The sequence below is a fragment of the Cavia porcellus genome, unplaced genomic scaffold (genome assembly GCF_034190915.1).
Source record: "Cavia porcellus strain 051 isolate PalLab524CR breed Dunkin Hartley unplaced genomic scaffold, mCavPor4.1 scaffold_2, whole genome shotgun sequence".
In the NCBI taxonomy this organism is placed as follows: Eukaryota; Metazoa; Chordata; class Mammalia; order Rodentia; family Caviidae; genus Cavia; species Cavia porcellus.
Window position 1 is genome coordinate 11,048,227 of NW_026947485.1, and position 23,064 is coordinate 11,071,290.

A 23,064-nucleotide genomic window follows, 5' to 3' on the forward strand; every position below is an offset into this window, starting at 1 on the left:
AACACCAAACAAAAACCAAACCTCAAACAGAAACACAGGTGGCGATTTCCATCTCATGCACTCTGTATCCTTCGAAGTCACTGATAAATGTAATCCACTCCATCAGATAAAGGTAACCAGATAGAGAATAAGGACCAGATTCACTTTGGATCAGGTAAAGCTACTCCTGTTTCCCTAAAGAGTTAGCTGCCTCTGGTTTCTCTTTAAAAAAATCCAACACAGATAATTTCAATGTCCCATCTAGTCTGAAGGTACACACAACATGGTCTAGTATCTCTGTCACTGCACTGCTTTCGATTAGTTGTAGCATTTTCCTCCCATAAATCTAAACGTAACCTATTCCTGTTTAAACAGGAATGCTGGTTCCTACGCTTTAATCAGAATGCCTACCTAATTGTACAAAGACTGTTACAGCAGGTGTTCCAGTGCAGGATTCACACTGAAGCTTTTACTTTTACTGAGTCTCTAGTAATTAGCACACATGAGAAATTTATTCAGCAAAATTTTGGTAGCTGTCATAGTTAAGCCAAATCTATTTAAAGAACTGCTATGTAAAGAGATTAATTTTAAAAGTTTGATTTACAAATTTATTTTCATTAAAGATAAACATTATTTCATTAATTTTGGTTCTAAAATTTAAAAAATATACTAAAAGCATCCTGTTATAAGCAGTAAATCTGGCATAATAAAAAATATAAGATATTCATGTATTTTTTCAGTATAAACTTTTCTGAGAACATGCGTATTTATAGTATCCCTGTAAAAATCAGTTTTCCGATTATGTGACTTACAAACCAAGAAGTTCATAATTTTTGAATACACAAAGAGAAACTAAAATGGCAGAGTATGTAGACTACCTTAGAACTATACACACTTTTCCCCCCCAATTCAGTTGATTTGAATCAGCAAGCTAGATTAAGGTATCACTATTAGTCATGTAATCTAAAACAATTTATCCTGTCCTCTCATTTTTACACTAGGGTAACATAATTTGCCTTTTTTAGCTCAAAGAATTGTTAGAAGAATATAATGAGACCAGGCTGGGTATTGTAGCACATGCTTGTAATCCTAGCACTTGGGAGGCTGAGGCAGGAGGACTGCCATGAGTTCGAGGTCAATATGGACTACGCAGTGAGTTCAAGGCCAGCCTCTAAAATAAATAAATAAATAAATAAATGAATAAAAGGGAAGAAAGAAAGAAAAAAATGTAATGAGATTAAAGAAAACCAATAGAATTCAATGCTATTAAGAAATTACTTCATAAAACAGTTCTGAAAGCAATTTAAAAAAATACAAAAACCTCATTATTAATTTGGAGAGACAATCAACTACCACAAAAACCAATCAGTACAGATACATACCTGACCATATTCCTCAAGGTCTCCTTTTCCTTCCTCAAGAGTAACAAAATTCCCTGCTGGTGTCCTATGTAATGATAATCGGCCCTTTTTGGACCTTTTGTTGGGATCAGCTACTGGGTCTTTGAAGACATTAATCTGATATGCATTTAAGAAAGATAGAGAAAAAGAACATTAATCGAGAAATATTCACTACCCACTTGCAAAGAAAGCACATACATACTTATGTGTATTTACACATAAATATAGACACATATAAACATACAGTCCACTTGTAAGACATCTTTGAAAATTTTAACATGTGACATTTATTGTACTGTAATATGTAAAAATATGTAATAATTTTAAATGGATACTTAGTACACACATGCTATTGCAAAGAAAGAAAAGTTAAAGATGGAAAGAGAGTATTGCACAGTAGAGGCTTTCCTATTTCATAACCTTTCCGTGTCGTTACTTTACGTTATCTAGGTATTAGGGAAGGAAAAGACTGTGGAGAACCTGAGGAGAGCAGAATGTTTCAAGATCACAAGGCAGGAGAGCAAACACGGTGGACGCAGCCAGCAGTGACGGTGGAATGAGAAGGGAGCAGTGAGCCGAGCGAGCCCCGAGACTCTCCCAGGGCAGATCCGGAGTGGAGTGGAGGGAGACCGACCCCGGTCTTCCTCAGCGTCCTCAGCTTCCTGCTCACTGCTTACGGACTCTGACTCCACACCCGCAACAGGCTACGGCACAGCTGGGTGCTGTGGGACATGCTATAACCCTAGGACACTGCGGGGCTGATGCAGAAAGACCTCAAGTTCAAGCCCAGCCCTGGCAACTTAAAAGTGACTTCCTGTTTTGAAATAAAAAACAGAGGAAAAGGGCTCCGGCTATGACTCAGTCGGGTGGACCCAGGTTTGACTCCAGGACTGGGCTTGGGGGCACTATGGAGACCAGGGGGACTGTTTAGCTGCCTCACTGTGCTATGCTACTGAACATGACTTTGCTATCACACTCAGAATTAACACTGCATTTCCTAGAAGTGGTTACAGGCTTGCTTATCTTTGATACGGGATAACTAAGTTAGCGGACATTCCTACTCAAATCTGAAGCAGTGACAAATGAATGACCTATCTCTTAAATAATCTTTCACTTTACTGTTTTTCTGTTTTCCAAGTCTCTCTTTTCTCCCTTCATCATGTTATAACTAACAGCTTCCTTCCCATGCTTCCAGGTCAAGGTCATGAGTACCTGAAAACACATTAATAGTCCAGGAACATATTATCTTTTGACTACTGCTGTTAGTAAGTGTTCTCCATCTATCCAGATACAGAAAGAAGTTGCTAAACAGGAGCAAAAGTTCAAAGACATACCCCAAGGCCATTGGTGACAACATAGCTACACTTGAAGGAACAATTCAGGAGATCTCTGGTTAACTTCTGTAGCAAAGCTCCACCAGAACCAAAGGAAACATTTTCAATGCTCCACCTTTTTTGTTTCATGCCTTCTACAATCTAGAGTATTAAAACAAAACAAAACCTAAGTAATCTGGGAGAGGACAAAGGTTCATTTCAAAGGACAACATTAATGAAGCATCCCAGAGCTGTTAACAGTCAACAAGGGGATGTGTAAGGCTTACAGTTATAATTCACATTTTTAAAAAGACCCATTTAATGCTCACATATGCTAAAGACCCATTTGCCCCAAAAAAGGCATCCTGAGATGGACATGCATGGAAGGAGGGGACTGCACACACAGTTGCCGAATGTGTTGTTGCTGTCATTATGGTTGGGTTTGGAGAATGAGGAACTTGCCTATAAATATCTAAGGTAACTTGAGTCAACGTCTCTCATCCACCTCCTTCAGTTATTGCCCAAATGCCAGCACCAAATACACTGGGGCCAATAAACAGACTCCAGGAATGACTCTATTCACTAGCCCGTGACAATATAGCCACACCATGCTACAGGTCACACTGCACACTGCTGGAAATGGACATGCAGGTCACTGATTATTAGTGGCAAAATAAAACACAATCTTCTTTCCTACATCAACAAGTGTGACACTGGTAGTCATTTTACTCTGGCTGGTGCTCCAGTGCCATAAACAAGATTACAGGCAGATGCTCGAGATTTACTGTTGGGTATTTTTGGGAGAATGATTCTTTAGCTAGCTACAGAGATTTGTGTGACACAAGATTCTGCTGTTCAACAGAATTATTTGAAGTGACATACACCGAACAATCCAGCCTCATTTTAAAATTCTAATTCTTTCTTGTCCTAGAATACATCTTCCTTAAGTAGAAGAATCAATATGGAAACACATCCAATTTATTTTAAAGTAACTCCTGAAGTTTAGGTTGTATACCATTCCATCTCACCTTACTACTGTGCCTGAACTTAAGGCCCCTGAACACAGATTTCATACTGACAGGACTGAACACAATGAATTTCAATATGGGAAAGAAACGCAGAGTAAAGTTGAAAAAGGGAGGGAAAGAAAGGGAAACAGATGGAGAATAAAATGGTTTGAGTAGATTCAAAGAAAATAGCTTCAGATCTATCACCTGATTTTAGATCTGCTTCAGAAGCTCCGTAATGAGAGATGGTAACAGTGTCACCTACTATGTCACTATATTTCTGGACAAGTTTCTTCACTAACTTATAAATGGTTATGTCATGTTGGAGCTGACGTGAATTTTTCTGTTAATGGGTAATTCTAACTAGGGAAAATTATTCAATGACATTTATACAAACAGAAGGGAATCTGATTAGACATGAACTGACAAAATACCATTCTTAGGCACTATTCTTGTGAATGTTTTTGTATTTTATACCCAAAATATCTAACTGAGGAACCACATTATATCATTAGAATTTAATTTTTTTTATAACAACCATTCATTTAAATCATGTTACAGTGTACAACAGCTTCTGCAGTATATTTTTTTGGGAGATATACAAAATATGTATATTTGATTTTAAAACATACACATTAAACCAGTAACTCTTAATAAGTCTCTAGACCAAAGTTGGGATGCTTAGGGGAAATTTCCAAGAAATGTAGGAAAAAGGGTTCCAGGAATATAATGTAGGATAGGTATGGAAGGAAAAAAAAATTGTCCTATACATAAAATATTAACATATAATTAGGCTTAGGAAGAAAAAATTCAAAACATTGGAATTCAAAGAACTCTTTCCTTGCTAACTCTGAGAATTCAATGCTATTTTAATGGAACTGAAGAACCATTCCAATAGAGATGCTCCAGTGACTTCCACAGAGCCTGAGCCCTATCAGTCAGACAGAGAAGACACCACTTTGAATTTTGTCTAATATGAAAGGGATTTTTGTCTCCTTTCCTAAATGAACGGGTTCATTCTGGTACACAATGGAACACAGAAACTGGGAATGTCACCAGGGAGACTGGGAATAGTGAAGTCTATGTGAAGGTGACAGTCAAAGCAAGAGCACAGTTGTTTCAAATAAATGAGATTCTTCATTTTGTCCAAATCAAGGCATCTAATGTAGCATATGTACAAAGCAAAATTGCTAAGAGAATTATTTTACTTCTAAAAATATACATTTTCTGACTTCCAATATGAAGAAACAAGTTTAGCCTCTGGGTTAATCAATGGACTCTTCAGATTTCCCGTAAGTGTGCTTGCATTAACACAAAACTTCAGTTCTGACTGTCCTACTTAAAGAGTTCATCGGTGCTAAGAGTATGCGTCTCAGCATTCATTCTGTTTGTGTGGATAAAAAGTAAGTCAAACTTAAGCTGATTTCCAACTTTAAAAATGTACATGTATTCTCAAAATTTACTTTAAAAGCAAGGGTGGGGAAATGAAAAGGGTCTCCAGCTCTTCGTTACAAACTTTCATTTCTGCTTTCTTTTTCGTATGAAAGACCCTAATGTCCCAACACCCGGTGTCTTGGAGACACTAAGACAGTCCGGGAGTTGGTGGAAGAAATCTCATTTCTGTTATTGTAACAGAGGTTCACTCCAGAATCCCACTTTGGAATTCTACAAGAGCACATCATCACAGAAATAGTTTATGACACATCAGAGCTCTTTTTAAATTAAATTTTGGGAAATTATAATTTGGGTACTGATTTTAACCACACTAATCTCTTTCAAACAGAAAATCCTCTGATGAACTGTTATACAGCTTTTTGTCATGTGGCCTGGGATACATCAAAATGCCAGAGGTTTACAATAGCACAGCATCCATATTATGTTAGTGATATTCTTAATTTTTATAGAATATTTAAAGTATTAGTTAAAATGAAATTAGAGCTCTTAAAAAGCTTATTTCAAAACTTGCCAAAAGAGGCAAAACTTAGAGACAGTATAATATACCACTTGACTAAATCTAACAAAATTGCTGATGACAGTCAATGCTTAATTTACAAGAGGTGACAAACCATTTTATAACTTCTGAAAAGGCACCCATTAATATAATCCAATTTTAATTTGGATCTATGTTAACTTTTTGTCTTGTATTAGAGGAATACTTCTTGACATTGTGGTTCATTGTGGTTCTAAAGATGTGAGACATCTTTAGAAGCATTATCCAAGGCATTCAATGAGAAGCAAGTATACTTGACTATTTTGAGACATGGTTTCACTATGCAGTTCAGGATGGCCTTGAACTCATTTTGTAGCCCAGGCAGTGATCCTCCTGCCTCAGCCTCCCGGGTGCTGGGATTATAGGTGTGCACTACCATGCTCAACTTACTATTTTTAAATGTACCACTACAGACACTTAAACCCCACAGTTGTATTCAGATTAATGTACTGTTTGTCAAGTTAATAAAGAGCTTAAATATAAGGATTCCCTTTCTGAAACGTTTAATAAAACACATACCTCTTGTAAGGTATTAATATCTACTCCATCCCCTTGAATAACTCTAAGATAAGGTGGCAGCAACTTGTAGCCTTTTGAGTTCTCAGTGACAGGAAATTTCTTACCTAAAATATCTAAAACCTGTATGAAAAAACACACATAACACAAATAACTGAAACTGGAAAAAAGTTTTTCAAAAATTAACGTTTTACTTTGTTAATCATGTAAATACAAAAATCAATTCAACTGTTCAATTACTTAAAAAATTACATAATACTATGTATAAGGTTGTGTAAAGTTTTTTTTTTTAATTTTATTTTTATTGGTACTGGGGATCAAACTCACGACTGCCTGCTTGCAAGGCAGGCGCTTATGCCGCTGAGCTAAATCTCCAGCCCCAGATTGTATAAAGTTTGATTTCAATTCCTTTAAATTATGTCAGGCATGCTATTTATAGGAAGTCAATTTATAACATAACTGACTTAAAACCTGTTTATTCCTTTGCAAATTTGAAATTACAAGGATTAAAAAAATTCTTAAATTAGGACATTTTAAAGTATGATTTAAAATAATGACTGTACTTTTGATTTGCCTTTATTCTGCTTATGTCCAACTCACATAAAAACTCAAGTCCACTTAAATAAAAAACTTCAAGGAAACAAAGCCAGAAATGAAATATGTATCATCACATAACTGCTCGTTCTCCTTTCTTCTGCTGAAATCAAACTGCAGAATATGCAAATCAGCCTGCTCATTCGTTCACCAATGAAAGTTTATAGCAGCTGAATTACTTAAAACACATTTAAAATTTCATGGAAAACAGTCAGATAAAAAAGGCCTACAAGACGTGTCCCTTTCCTAAGAACCATTTCCTTTTCCTAAATAAACTGACAGGATTCCAACCACGAGACAATTCCGTAAGTGACTTAAGTTTGTTAACTGTGGTTGGTAGTGTACAATTTTTAGATAGTAAAAATGTGGCATTTTGTTTGTTAAAACCAGCTATTTCAGGGTCTGACAAGACCTGCAAGTTAGCCTACCATTTGCCATCAGAAAGGCTTTGTCTGTCCCCTCTTCTTAAAGGGTAATTTTAGGTGTGGCACAGTGGTGAAGAGTGACGGATGCAGTCAGAAGACCTACACTGGGGCCCTGCATCACTCATGTGAACGATCAAGTCACTTTAACCTCTCTGTGCCTCTGTGTTTTCTTTTTACAAGAGGCAATTTTAGATTCATCACAGGTTTTTTTTTTTTTTAAATGCGATCAGATGACACATCTTAATGGAAGCAATTCACACAGTATTTTTGTAACAGTAAGTATCAATTAATCTTCCGATTACTGCCTTTTGAAGAAGGCAAATCAAGTCCACAACACAAAACAATGCAGCACGGACTGCTGTGTTAAGAATCAACACCACTTCTAAAGAGCCACTACTTGCAAAGTATTTCTGGGTTACTTATTTCATATAACCCTGAACATGTATTTTCTGTACTAACAACTTTGAAAATTTAACAAGGACTTGTGATTGAAGAAAACAAACCACAATAAACTTGGTGACTATTAATTTTGAAGGTATGGAGTTAAGAAAGTATACATTCAGTAGTATTCATCTGTTTGACAAGTTTATAAATATCCTCAATTTTTTTGTATGTTTTCTTTGCTATTAATGTGTGACTTTGGGCAAACCTATTATTTCTCTAGGCTGTAATTCTAAAGAATAAGGAGATTACCTGAGAAAGTCTGACATGGTGTGTGTATAAATGAAGTTAAGAGCAGTGTTAATGCAGCTGGTCTGTAGGCATTTTAATAATCAAGTTACACATTAAAATTTACCTTTAATACAGTATCAAGAGGATTTCCAGAGTCAGGTCTGATTATTAATGGTGCCTCTGTACTTCTTGACAGTATTAAATGTCTTAGATCTTCACCCCATATTTTCTCACATGCATTATAAATGTCATAGCTATCGCTGACCACAGATACAGGCACTGATGAAAACTGTGTTACTATATGTTCAAAAGCATCTTTTTCATGGTCTTTCCCCCAAGCTGTTATCGTACTAGAAAACAAAATAAAAATACAGATTTACTTAGGCAGGTACATTATCTATTCCTAAAGCACTGTTTACTGCATCTTATGTTCACTATGCTGCATCATTGACATCACAGAGGTGAGTGAGTTTAATGGATGCACACCAAAAGGAAAACAGATTCTTCTGACCAAACTAGCGCTTGACCAATCTGAATTTTTAGAACTACTTTATTCTGCTTCAGCAGTTCTGCCTGCCTTCCACACCTGAAGCCAGCATGTTAGAATACATACTCCCACTACTTTGCTAGGCACTGCAAGCACTTGACTCCCTTCTGTGAAGGTCTGAAACCATCCACCAGCAATACTATAGACATATTTTGTCTTTTTTTCCGTTATACAATCTCACACTTTAAGGCAATTACTTAAGCAACTGTTTATACTATACCATTCGTGTATAGTCAAAACGAACTCTTTGCCTGGTATATCTTCAAATGGCCAGCAACAGGCAGTTACTTCACTTATAAATTACTATTCATACATGCCCAAGGAACAGGAGTTTTTGATGTTCAGTTTGAGAAAACATAATTAAGATGAGAACTAGAGTACGACAGTTTATATAGAGGTAACAGTATTAGGCAAGAAAGGCTTCTGTGATTTTTTCCAAAGTCCTCAATAATGGTATTTATCAAATAGTTTGCTACCTAATGTGTAATTTTAAGTATCTGTTGGTTAATTAATATGTAATATAATTTTAAAAGTCTCATAAAATGTAATAATGAGTTTGAAAATTCCTACTTCTTTGTGTTAATCAACTTTTACTCCCCATTAATTTTATAGTTTTGGCCTATTCTCAATAATGAATGAATTTGCCAGTTTTTACAATTTTTTCCTAAAGGACTGGAGTAAACTCCTTTTCTCAAATGGTGGCAGATGGCAATGAGCAGGTATACTTCAGGACTCTGAAGATTTAATAGTGACCAAGACACTGCCCTTGTCTGAAGCCCAGAAAAGGTCTATTCACCTCAAACTCACTGATAGCAAAAACTATATACACTGGGCATGGTGGCACATGCCCATAATCCTAGCACATGGGAGGCAGAGGCAGGAGGATCCTGAGAGTTTGGGCCTGGCCTGAGCTACACAATGAGTTCAAGGCTAGCCTGAGTTACATGGCAAGATTCTTTGCTCAGAAAACAAACAAACAAATGAACAAAAAACCTATACTGGCTGCTAGTGGCTTTGATACTGGCTTTTGACTTCATGCAAGCACCTGCACGTCAAAAGGAAGCCCCATTCCTCAAATTTAGAGTTGCTTTCCCATGGCACAAGAGCCTTCTCCACGGTCATAGCAGTTCTCACACATTGCAGTTCCCTTCCCACTGGTTAGGAACCATCTCCCCATACGTGGTGCTCTCCACCCACCTAACCTGTTAAATGTTGGTACTGCTTACTGCTCTCACCCGGGCACTTGTCTCCCTCTATAATCCCTTCCGGTGTGAAAGACTCCAAGTGTGCAAAAATACCCCTGCAGTTTCCAGGGTTTGTATGGTGACTCAGTTTGTCTTCCTGGCTCCAGAGCTACTTCATTAGGGAGGAGGCCACAGACATATCCCATGGCTTCCTCGGCAAAACCCTGTAACACGTAACTCTTAAATTTAAAAGTATTTTTATATTGACATCATAAATGTTTGTTCTGTTTGATTAAATGAATTCAATCCATGCTACTTTCCTAATTTCAAGCAACAAATTAAACGACTGCTTTAAATTTTACCTCCTTCTTTTAGTGGCTGGATGGAGGAACAAAGAGCAGAGAGATAACGGTCTTGCCCAAGGCCACCCATGATGTCAGCTGTAAGGTCACTCGCATTTCTCAACTTTCAGTTTTTTGAATGTCTAAAGCATTCTTATATATTAATAATTCAATATAATACATAGTATAGGACCACAAAAAGAAAATGAATTTTTGCCCTGTGCTGCACGGTGTCCTCTGTATTTGAACACAAAAACCCCGAACATGATACTACCTTTATTCTCAGGTTTAAGGCATACTGATGTTATGGCTTAGAAACAAAAAGCCTAGTATTGGATCAACACTAAATTCTTAAAAGGTATATACACATAAGTCAAAAGCAAAAATAACCTCAAAGCTTATGTGCTAACAATGCTCTAATTTTTTCTGTTCATTAGTCTGGAACCTTATGTGTAGCAGTGTTCAACAAGGCTCCACCAATACAGCAGTGCTCACACATGCTGGCTCCATCTACTGTCCACCAAACTCCAACTGAGATCATCTCCTCAATCACTGCCCATGTTTATCTACTTTTTTCTATCTGTCCCCAGACACTTGGCTCTGGATCTCATCACCTCAAAACTGCTGTAGTTTCCTAACTGCAGTGTTTTCTTTTTTTTAGTTCATTGGTTATCCTGCCATCAAATATTCTCTTAAAATGTATCTCTGGAACCATAACTTCTTTGGTCAAAAACTTCAGGGCTTGCTCCCTTTCAACGATGTCTAATTAAGAACAAGCTAGCATGACGTGCACACAGTTAACACGTGATGTCAAAATGAGTATGAAGGCTCTTATTAACCATGTTCTATGTTCCCTACAAAATCTCTTTCCATGGTTATTCCCTGAACACATCCCCACACTCCCCCTTCATCACAAGGTCTGACACATGGAAACATGCAATCAATATTATTCATAGGATGAATGATCACCCAAATCTGTCTTGAATTATATCATTCCTTCAAGAAGTCAAGATTTCACATATGGGCTTTCTAAAACCTTTCTTGATCCTGATGGTGGGATAGGCTCCTTCTCTCCTTGTCTTTTTAGTACCTTAATTGTACCTCATTAACAAAAGTTCATTAGCCAATAGAGCAGAATGTTACTAGTGCACTATTTTTATCTTAAAGAGTGGGTCACAGTTTAATAGCGTCCAGCAGATTGCCTTACAGATGAAGGCTGGCTAATTACTATGAATCAGGAATAATAACAAATCTCAGTTTCATTCTCAACTCACTGCTCATTTTAGCACCCTGCAATTTTCATTGAGAACTCAATTTACATTTCTGAATTATTATGATAAACACTAATGTTTAAGAAGCAGAAATAAGATTTGACGTGTATTTTTATCTTTTTTCTCATTAACAATTTTTTTTATTTTTAAAAAGGACAAAAACCCTAATATTTCAAAACACGGTAATTGGGGTAACAATGGTGCTTACACTGTGTACTGTTATCTTTGTATCACTTTCTCAGGGTACAAGACATCTGCATTTAATAGTCCGAACAATACTGGCGCAAACCTTTCTCTACAATGAGCCCACAGAAATCAGTAATATAACTATCTTAACTACCTTTTATATATGTGTATAGTTTCTCTCAGCTTCCCCCACTAGTGAGATGAAACGATGTATGCACATGCACGTCTGATTTATTTCACTTGCGTATGGTCTTAAGTTGATATGTATTTAAAAAAACAACTCCATGTACTTTTGATACAAGTGGACTCTATGCTGACAGCAGCGGCAGCCTAGATGATAGTTTTCTTCTACTTTAATAACAGCAAATAAGGAAACAATTTCAATACTCTTCATCAAAAGGGCTTACCTGCTCATTTACAACTAAAGGACTGGGCTCCAGATTAGTTTCCAGGCAGACACGTGAGAGCAAGCGAAAAAGCAGGGAAAAGGAAAAAAAAAAAAAAAAGCAACCAATACTTATGGTGCTTCCAGATTTAATTTAATGAAGCAAATTTGTTGATGGTAATACTGCAAATAAAGCATTGTAAAATAAAGACCTAACTTGCGCTATCAGGGGAGTAAAAGCCCTGAATCTCCTGGGGCTACTCTTCGTATGAAGCACAAATGCAGCACTACCTCAGCATTAACTTCAGGAACATTTTATCACAGCCCTGGCTCTGCAGCTCTGCAAACATCCCTGACTTACAATGCCAAAGTGAAAACAAAAATTAGTTTTAGAAAATAAATGTTAATAAGATAAAAACAAATAGAATTTTACCTGTGTTCTGCAGCTGGAACAGAATAGCCTGGAACAGGATCCTTTGTGCCATAGTATTTTTTAATCAGAGCAATTCCTGCTACCGTATCTGTTCCTTTGAAGTTAACCAAGTGAGCAGACGCCCCTATGCCAGCAGTCTGAAAACCAACATAAACCAAAATCCACAAGTGAAAATCCCTATTGTAGGCATTCAGCAAAGCCCGCGAGGGGATTACTGCCGGTAGCCAGTAGAGGAGAAGCTTCAGAGCTCTCCAGGTAACAAGCAGCTTGCTGTGGCAAGTGTCCTAGCCCAGGCACGGTTCCACTCTCTTCCCTTACCGTGCCTTTCCTGCTCTGTAGTATTACTTAGCATCTCATATGTTTACTATGTCCACTTTCCTGCTTCTCCATCCATCCCTTCACCTACTATCTAAAGTACTGGGACATATCCCAAGTACCTTTAACAGAGGCGAATACATAGTAGGTTCTCAGCATTTTACTGTAATTAACAATTCACATATTACTAAACAAGGTGACTTACCTCTTGGGAAGAGACTCCTCTGTAGCCAAAATCATGTAGCTTGTATTCCAGGCCATCTAAGTTACCAGAAGTTTCTAACAAGTATTTGGCCAATATTTTCTTCTGTTCTCTAGAATTTGTGGCCACTGTGATTGGATACCAGGATTGCACAAGAATAGTCTGTAGTAACAAAATCAACCACAAAAATGAACACGTAAAATACAGGGCTCTTTCTGGGGAAAATCCTAGCTTTCCCCAGATAGATGTCCTGCACTTTTGCGCTGTTGGAAGTATCAATCAGACGTTTTGACTGAACAGCAGGATGTATAACTTGTGCATTTTGGACACTATACACAGTGTAGTTCTCAAAACAGCAACAAAGATGATGATATGCCAAACCACTGTTAGTGGAGAACTTCAATTATCATGTTTGTACTAAAGCTCCAGAAAGGCAAATAATATCCTGAAAGATCTGGTGAAGGACCATTTTTTAAAAAGAATTTTTAATCTGCTGTAGACTGATAATCACATTTGATGTGGAAGTAATGGCACACTGTCAAGTGTCTAAAAGCTTATTCTCAATTTCTTCCTTTAATGTAGACCTGAATCAAACCAGTCACAAAACAGTACTGGTTTATGGGCCACATTGGGAGCAGTACTGGTTTAAAGAGTTACTCATTTCCTCACCTGGGTAATCTTGGATCTAATATGACTACTGTAAATCAAATACTTGAGATACTTCATTCTTAGCATAAAAGAACTCTACTCAGTGAGTTATGCTTTATTATTGTTTTTAACTAGTTTTATTACAAGAAAATCGCATGAAACATTTCTGCATATCACGCAACTACAAGGTCAAGGTCTCATTTTATTTTTTTGTACCAGGAACTGAACTTAGGACACTGCACTCGCCAGGCAGGCGCTTATGCCAGTGAGCTATATCCCAGGCCAACTGTCTCATTTTGTAATGCCAGCGGCTACAAGTTCTCAAATGAGGACGTATAACAAATGCTAGGTTCATATTTTCTCCATTCTTGCTTTATCATTTGAGTTTTTTTTTCTTGGCTGCCAAGAAACTAGAACAAAAGTTTAATGCTCAATTACAGCAATCACCTTAATTATTGTGGCTTGGCAATTCACTTCTCTACTCTATACCATTATTTTATAAACCTTATGTTATTAGAAGCAGCTTTAAAGCTACTTTTAGAGAGAACTGTGAAATGATAACCATGTTTGAGTTATATCAAAAAAGACAATTTCTTAAATTTTACAATATAAGCTTTTACTAAATATCAGATAAGCAATCAGTAAATAAAACAAGTAATAACAAATAAAAAGATTATTTAACCTTAGGCTTGCTCAGCAATCTGGTTATTTAAAAAGAAAAACACTGTAATGTGGGACCCCTCTGACTGGTGAAGTACAGCTAGAGTCTACTTCTTTACCCTCGATTCAAGGCTATCTCTGTGATTTGTTTTTGCCCAAAATGATATGGCTGATATCATGCTGTGTGATTTCAAAACCCCACTTTCCAGAGATTGTGAAGCATCCACTGTTATTTTCTTAGAACTAACATGCCAGGAAGAAGCTTTGGCCAATGAGTGGGACCAGGCAGTCCCTGCTATTGTCCAAACAGACTAGTGGCCAGCAGACTCATGAGAAACAACAGCTGTGTTAAGCCATTAAATTTTGGGGTAGTCTGTTACACAAAGCTGATCAAATTCATAACTAATGCTTTATAACCAATCACTTCCACTCTGACCATTCTGCTCCTGAAATTCCTATTTTATCCCTTTGCCAATGACCATAATTTTCCTACTCCTACTAATCTTCAGCTTCTGTGATATTCTTCATATTTCTACTTGTTACCATCCTAATGCAAGTGCTACTCAGGCTGCATCATGCCTTAAAAGCCCTAAGTGGCTATTTACTGTTCATAAGTAAGGAAAGTGAATTCAAACAGAACTGAGGCTTTCTGAAAGTGCGTGGAGTTTACCACTTCAGTTCTGTCTCCTCTGACGCTTTGTACTCCAGATCTCACTGAATTATGTGTCATTCTAAAAACACTGTGCTTTTCCTTAGCTCTATACTCCTCTTACTAAAAGTTAGTTTTTTCTGTTTCACAATTCTTTAGACAAACGTACTTATTTTTCTGGTACCCACACAGCATAAATTCTGCATGGCATTAGATGTAAATTAAGAATACATTATCACCTGACCCTCAGGGCTCTTATGGAGACAAATCTTATGCTAATTTTTGTGCTTAGCATTTTTTTCCCTGTACATTGCTTATACTCAATATTCATGTGTTGAATTTAATTCTATCAATTCTTACATTTTCATTCAACTCAGATATCAGTATTATGTAGGCGTGTCAGAAAGACAGAAAACATAATGTGAAAAACTCTAGTTGAGTTATAAAGGTAGAAGATTGACCTTACCCCTTGAAAAATGCCAGGGAAGGAGAGAAATAACTATCAGACACAGTGATCCTTCACATCACATTTCCTTCCACAGTCCAACAAAATCAGCTTAAATTATACTCTTAACAAAATCACTCCCCTTTTAAAAAGATCACTGTAGGTGTAAGCAAGGGAAAAAAAGGCAAGTTAGTTTGGGTTAATCCAAGGTCTGATGAAGCAGGCCTTGTTGGAAACGTTTCCAGAACAGCAATTTGCCACATAAGGTAAAAGTTTAGCTGAAAACTAAGACTAAGGTAAATGAAGCTATAAATTTCTTTTCAGAACTGTCCATTACATACAATGCCTATGTGCAGATAAGGGATTCACAGATGAGAAATGGTGTGGTCCAGGAGAGGCTTGTACCTCCACCACTGTTCACCTGTCTGCTCACCTAAAGGGACTTAGTTTCCTCATCTGTGAAATGACACTTCATCAGCCGTACCGTTTTTAAATCATCTGCTTTTCTTTTCTTTTGGCAGAACTCTTAGCCTCTCTTGTTTTGAAATCTGATGGGAGGAGTAAGGTTTCTTCTAACAACAATACAGCAAAATTCAGTAATTCTACTGTGTTTTAAAGTTCAATTGTACTGCTGTCAGGTGAGTAACAATCAGTAAATAGTTACTAATAACACTGAATATAAACTGGGAATGAGAATTTAAAGTATTTTAAATTAGGAATAGCTTCAAGTTTGTAAACAAATGTGTCAGAGATCTGGTAACAGATTTCAAATACAAGGGTATAACCTTAAGGTTGGGAATTCATAAAAATATGATGAATTTCTTCTACCCCCACAAAAACATCCCACCAAAGAGGATAAGTGATTAGGAAGATGAGTATTCTGGAGCTGTGCATTCAGAGAAAAAAGTTTTTTTTTTTTAAAAACAGGGTCTATTAAAAACTACATCACAAGGAATAGTACTAGACCATAAATTCTTGTATGCTGGATTAAAAATACCTACTTAGAACCGAAGTGATTTTTTATAAATATACATGTGTATAGTAAAGGCAATATAAATTGTTTCTGATTATAAGCAACTAAAAACAAGGGTACATACATACTTTTTAAACAAAATCTATTCTCTCTGGGATTTAGGTTCAGTAATTAAACTACCAGTCTAAAACATCTGATATATTTTTTATGGTTTCTTAGTAAAATATATCAGAAGGTCACTGTTTCTTTACTTTCAGACATGAAGGTGGAACGGTAATAGACTTAAAAATATTTGCTTTAGGGTAACCAATTAGACATAAGAGATAAAACTGATGAAATCCTGTTTGAGAACTAAAAATAAAATAAGTTAATCTGCAGATAATGCATGTTCGTCCTATTTAGGCTCTCTGGGATTTTAAGGTAAAGACTAGTCTAGAGGATGTGGGTAAGGACTCCAGGGCAGGGAAGGGGAGGGAAATACAGGTTTAACATGTGTAAGGTCCTGGGTTCATTCCCCAGTACCATCAAAACAACAACAACAACAAAACTCCTCTACTCGTAACATTATTCCTTCAAAATTATTTGCCAGTACAAAAATAAGAACATACATTTTTTACTGAGTTCAGTTAATTCAAAGTTTTAGTACACAGTATATATGATTTTAAAATATTATAGTTAACTGTCCATTTTTCCTGAGCCTGTTATTAACTGATGGTCTAACAGGTGTATAATGATGTTTACATTTCCTATATTTAGCAATATGTACTTCAATATATTCTTCAACCTGTTACTCTTCCAATTTTTTTCAGTCTTTCTTTGGAAGTCAAACTTAAATGTATTATTCTACCACATAAATTATTTTGATCAATGAACTAGAGTCAGTTCTAACAACTAACTAAACACCTCTCAGATAGAAAGGTGGTATTTCTACAGTCACTTGCTAGGGCGTTCCTGTTACAGACAGAATCCACACCACACAGCTGTGAAGCTGAGTAGACTGTCACCACAGTGTGACTGACTGTATAAGGAGCCTATGTTTACCTAAGGCATACATGTAGGGAAAATCACATCTGCTTTGCAATGCACCAACAACTCAGAACATGCCCTTCTTTTTTATTTAGAAAGTAAACAATCCCAGCACTCAGGAGGCTGAGGCAGGAGGAGTGCTACAAGTTTGAGACCAGTGTGAGCTACAAAATGAGCTCAAGGCTATCCTCAACTGCAAAGCGACAGCCTGTCTCAAAAAAAGAAAGTACATAGTAATGAATCATCAATTTTGGTTGTATTTAGATGAGAAGCTGAAAAATACTGGATAGTAGAGCTCAGGATCTAAACTGATCAGAGAAGAAAGAAGTAGTAATTAGGGGCTGGGGATTTAGCTCAGCAGCATAAGCACCTGCCTTGCAAGCAGGCAGTCGTGAGTTCGATCCCTGGTACCGATAAAAACTGAAAAAAGACAAAAAAAAAAAAAAAAGTAGTAATTAAAAGTTGGAGCAATGTGGTTCTAGTCTAAATGGAATGTACTATCCATAAAATGTCTTTTAGGTTACCAAAAATATACCTCTGCTATTTTCCTAATTTTGCTCTATGATAAAATAATTTAGAATTAAAACAAATTAAAAAGAAGCTATCTGAGCTTGAAAAGTAATAATTTGATTTATAAAATCACAGAGCATTAGACTTTACTGGAAAGAATCCTAATGATTCAACTGTCCAACTGTCATTTTATAGATGAGGCAACTGAGGGCTGGAAAACGTAAGTAAATTGCAGAAGACTATCTAGTTTTATTACTAGCAAATTCTCAACCCTCTGATTTATGGTTTTTATCATCAATTATTATTAAGAAAAAGAACAATAGCAAGAGTCACTCACCTCGATCCAATTTGTAAGCCAGTAGCACTCTGGATCTGTGTTTTCCACTGTGAAGAGAACATTTCCTCTGGGAACGACAGAGCCCTCAGGAACGGCCTTTACTTCTATAGGGAGATGCCCATCGTATTTCTGGTAGGAAACAACAAGGAATTCCTTCATTTAACACAGGATATTCTCCCCATCTAACAGAAGCTGAACTTGCTTTTACAGAAATTGCAGTTGTAGATGTTGTTGTATTGTTAGCAATAATCTAGTCAGAATATCCCTAGCTTCCTAAAGTTAATTACAATTATTAACAATTTAGGCACTGATGCTGATTTTTACGCTTAATGCTGTCAAGAGTTTCTTCTAAAGACACTTAACTACAGAAGAGACACATAATTCCAAACTGATCAGAAATTGTTTTCCCCTCACCTTTCAGAAAATAAGGAAGGCTATTTCATTCTACTGTATTCTAAGAACATTCCAACAACACTATCATTATTCAACACAGGTCAAAGATGGATAAAATAAGGGACTGCTGTAAGAGAACAAAAGAAAAAAAAGTGGGAAATCCCTTCAGAAGAATCTTAAATGAGTTGTCTTTATTCTTGTAGTAGACTTGCAACCATGAGACAGGCCAATCACAGAGCCTTGGCAATCATCACCCAAATCTGACTTAACTACTGTCAGAGGTTCCCTCCTGAATTAGGTTGAGGGGTTTCTTGCTACATGGTATGCTAACAGGCATAAAGTGAACCTTCCTCACCTTGCCTATAAGCTAAAAGCTCTGGCCAACTACATAGCATGGTGTGATTACCTGATTTGCAAAGACCCATGAACAAGGAGGAAAAAAAATTTTAAATATTTTTTTCTCTGGTTTTTTGAGACAAAATCTCACCATATAGCGCAGGCTGGTCTTGATCTCACTATGTAGCCCAGACTGGCCTTGAACTCACAGTGATCCTCCTGTCTCAACCTCTTGAGTGCTGGGATTATACGCATACATCACTGCGCCTGGCTCTTAACTCATTATTTTAATATATGCATGTATTATGTGATGTAAAACTTGTGTTTGTGAGATACGGATTAACACTTAATATTGTGAGACGGCTACAGACTATCTGTATCACAGAAACCAGCAAAGGACATTTAGCATTACAGTGCTGACCTTATGTCTTTGAATGTTCAGAAGTTTAAGCAATAAATTCAAATATACTAGATATAAATACTATAATAAAATAAAAAATAAAAATAAAGTTCATGGATCTATACCAAACCATTCTAACGATTGAGTTAGTGATATTTCCACAATTATAGTTATAGACTCACAGCTTCTAGTTTCAGTCACGGAAATAGAACATTTTGAAACTGCCAAACAGCTATGTCCCTTTAAAATTATTAGTAGTCTTTCACTAATAATTACACATTCTTAGGTGGATTTTTAAGAATGGATTAAACTACTTTCCTGAAAAGTATTTTTCAAGTTATAATTCATTACCTAAAGAGTTACTTAGACACTACATCTTCCATATGGTCATGATTTACATTTAGGGTTAAAAAAATTCAAATGTTAATGCTATAGCTTTTTACGAATGTCTAAAAAAGCCATTATGTTCAGATCACAAGTCGAGTCCAATCTTCTATTCAACTGTCTTTGCAAAACATCGAACCAAAACGGATCAAAACAGGAAACTACTTTTTACCTCAAGAATGTAGTTCCATCCCTTTTCATTAAAGACATCATCCTGGAAATGTTCTTTGTACACCTCTTTGGCTTCTTGGATTTTCTCTTTGGTCACAACTTTACCTAAAAGGATACATACATCCAGTTTATAGTTCTAGAGACAGTCTCTGAATTGCTGAACTGTCACAGATTTGTCTTTAGCTATTTTATTCTATGGATTAAATAAAGAGAAGTTAAATGACTTAGCTAACAGCAGAGTCAGAAAAAAGGATTATAGTTTCAACCACTCATTTTAAGCATACTAACATTTTTTTAAAGCGGGTAACATAAAAAACTATTACTTGCATCATTTTTAAAAAAAATCACAATTCATTAAGTATAAATTCAGATCTTGAGAGAATTCAAAAACTTCATGCATTTTCCAAGTGAACTTTTTCATTTTATTCATAAAAGAGTTGATACCTTTAGGGTTAGTAAGCCTATAATTTTCACAATTACTGAGTTTTTGCTCCCTCATTCAATTTTATAAAGTTTTTCTTATCTGGAAAGTAACGACAGCAGAAAAGTAACTACCTGCAGAATGGCTGAAAGAAATAAATGAGTTTAAGCACAGAGCCATTTACAATAATGCTGCCCTGGAGTGGGCAATCCATGTTTTAGCTATGTTAATCACATGTATTTTATCATGTTTTTTTAGTGGTACCAGGGATCGAACTCACGACCTTGCAATGCCAGGCAGGTGCTTATGCTGCTGAGCTAAATCCTCAGCCCCTTTATCATGTTTTTAACTTGTAGAACTAAATTAAAATGTACCTCCAAGGGCTGAGAATGTAGTTGAGTGGTAGAGCACTTGCTTACTATGTGCGAGACTCTGGATTTGATCCCCAATAAAAAATAAAGTGTATATCCGTCTTCGCAAACTACACAAGGTAACTAGTAAACTCACTTGAAGTATCTTGGGCAGTCTTGCCACAAAGTAGAACCTCTAGGCAAGGTTTTCAATAGTGTAACATTACTACCTAATTTTAAAACAGATTATGGAAGAGTTACCATTTCCATGGAATTAAAGTTGGTCCACGCTCATTCTGAAATTAATGTTACTTCAAAACCTCCAAGATGCATAAGCTCTTTGGGATGGGCTGGGGATGTAGCTCCACGGTAGACTGCTTATCTAGCATGCATAAGGCCCTGAGTTCAATCCCCAGTGCCACCAGAAAAAAAAGGAGGGTACACTGGGAACAGTTCTCTCCTAAAAGCATCATTATGAAATAGACTAAAAATGGCTTTTCAAATAAATACTCAAATTATTGGGTTTTCTGGTAAAACAGATAAGTAAAAACTATACTAGTTACAATTTCTTCCATAATTCAAAATGAGTTTCTAGGTCAATAACAAATTCTTAAAACCAGTTTCAGAATACCCTTCTCAGGATACCAACCACGAACACCAAATTCTAAGGTTTAATGTGTTCAAATTCACTGATTTTAAGAAGTTTCTGAAAGGACCCTTAAAGTAGCTAGAGCAGTGGGGTAAACCTTTGGCTCACAAGTCCATAGCGGGCTGTTTGCTTCACTGAAAGTGTAAAGTTCGCCATTACTGACTTAAAGTAACATGACATCAAAAGGGGACTACTCCAGTCACTTCGAGTAACAGAATACAACAATGTGAGAAAAAAAGTATGAAGTTATACAAAAGCAGACAGAATTTTAAATGTACTAGGAAAAGTAATACCTTTTAAGTATTTATTAAGAATGTACTGCAACCCATAAAATACTGTTTCCTCGTATTTCACCTTCCTTACTTTGGAGTTTTCTGTCTTCTTTTCACGGCATTCGAAGTAGGAATAAACTTTGCTTGTGTTGGGAGGGTACTGTTTGTAGTGCGTGACCTAGGTGAAGAGAAGGACTTTAGCTGGGAAACACCAGACGAGCAGACTCTAAATCACAGCCCAAAAGGCTGAAGTGATTTCAGAACCAGAGATGCTGTATTTGGTACTGCCTAATGATGGGCGTCTTTTCTTGGATACATAGGAAAAAAGTATGTATTTTATTGAGATTTTACTAGTTCAGTATCTTAAAATCAAAACCACAGGAGACTCACTGAATTTGCAAATAAGGCCTGTAAACTGGTCTTGGGGAACAGCCTTTGACTCAGAAGAGACAAGCAGTTGCCTGTGGCCCATAACCCGTAAGAAAGAAGAAAATGATAGCTAGCAGGTTCGGACAGGTCATGTGTTTGCATCCTTTGTCTGAAATGCTTGGGACAGAGGTACATTGGAGACCTGACAATATTCACAAATACTTTTGAGATATCTTGGAGCTAGGATCCACGTATAAACACACAATTCAATTACTTTTCATAAATGAAACACTTTATACACACAGCCTGAAGGTAACCTTATATAGTATTGTGAGTGTCCCCTATTTGGCTACAAACTGTCACATGAGGGCAGTTGCAGAATTTTCTCTTCATGATGTCATGGCCATGGCTCAACAGTTCCGACTTTTGGAGCACTTTGGGGTTCTGGGTTAGAGGGCTGAGTCCAATGTTCCCAGGTGAACACGGTGTGTCAGTAGTAGCCAGTGACTTCTCTGGACCACTCACTTGTGCGAGGTACAGAAGCTCATCCCCCCAGCCTCACAGTAACACTACTGTACGAAAGCAACGGCAGCAGTAAAAATAATGGAAACAAATAAAAACTTCTGTAATCTTTCTTATGCACCCATTACCTCCTAGTTGGAAAACAAATTCCTATACAGTATAACATCAAATCTTTATGAGTTTAAAAATACAAGAGGTTGAGTAAGGGTCACTGTTGAAAATTTATTTGTTTTTGTTGACAAGTATTATAACTTGAATTTTATTTCAGTATTTTTACAATCATTTTACTAATTAACTACAAGGCCACTGTGTATCTGCTTAGCTGAAAGAATGCGAATTAACAACCATAAGGCTTAAAGTACAGGGTGAATCTGGCAATGGTACAGCAAACTTTTGCAGAGTTTCATGCGAAGCCACTACCAACATAAACTTTTTCCTCTTTGGTTGCAAAAAAATCCCAATAAAATTTGGCTCTACCTCGAGAATCTTCATAGCTTAACACAAGAGCTCTACAATGAACATACTTCGGCTGATTTTCCGAATGGCCGGCCTCTGCTCCTTCTTCGGTTTAGCATCCTTGCAGCTGGCTGGGGCTGCACCCGGGCCAGCATGGGGGTCAATTTCTACAGCTACTGACCAGGCAGAGCCCAGGCACCACAGATATCTAAAAGGCAGAAAGGCCTCAGCAAACTAGACATATATATCAGATTTGTTTTTTTTAAAGACATAGTCTCACTATGTAGTTCAGGCTGGGCTTGAAATCAGTGACTCTTCTGCCTCAGCCTGCTA

At 36.8% G+C, this 23,064-nt stretch overlaps 2 protein-coding genes across 2 annotated transcripts in view; one reads left to right on the forward strand and one right to left on the reverse strand.

Moving 5' to 3' along the window:
• Positions 1–2,223, forward strand: part of LOC101788322 (tigger transposable element-derived protein 1-like) — a 107,112-nt gene extending 104,889 nt beyond the window's left edge. Inside the window, exon 2 of the mRNA XM_063238161.1 lies at positions 1,830–2,223. Coding sequence (XP_063094231.1) covers positions 1,830–1,939 — 110 coding nt within the window. The 3' untranslated portion in view covers positions 1,940–2,223. The remainder of the gene's footprint in view (positions 1–1,829) is intronic.
• The window catches only part of Nampt (nicotinamide phosphoribosyltransferase), a 34,224-nt gene that overhangs the window by 3,040 nt on the left and 8,120 nt on the right, over positions 1–23,064 (reverse strand). Inside the window, exons 2-10 of the mRNA XM_063238153.1 lie at positions 21,406–21,562; positions 19,694–19,797; positions 18,009–18,137; positions 12,764–12,922; positions 12,244–12,380; positions 8,021–8,246; positions 6,209–6,328; positions 2,714–2,854; positions 1,362–1,496 (exon numbers count right to left, since the gene is read on the reverse strand). Of these exons, the coding sequence (XP_063094223.1) occupies positions 1,362–1,496; positions 2,714–2,854; positions 6,209–6,328; positions 8,021–8,246; positions 12,244–12,380; positions 12,764–12,922; positions 18,009–18,137; positions 19,694–19,797; positions 21,406–21,562 (1,308 nt within the window). The remainder of the gene's footprint in view (positions 1–1,361; positions 1,497–2,713; positions 2,855–6,208; positions 6,329–8,020; positions 8,247–12,243; positions 12,381–12,763; positions 12,923–18,008; positions 18,138–19,693; positions 19,798–21,405; positions 21,563–23,064) is intronic.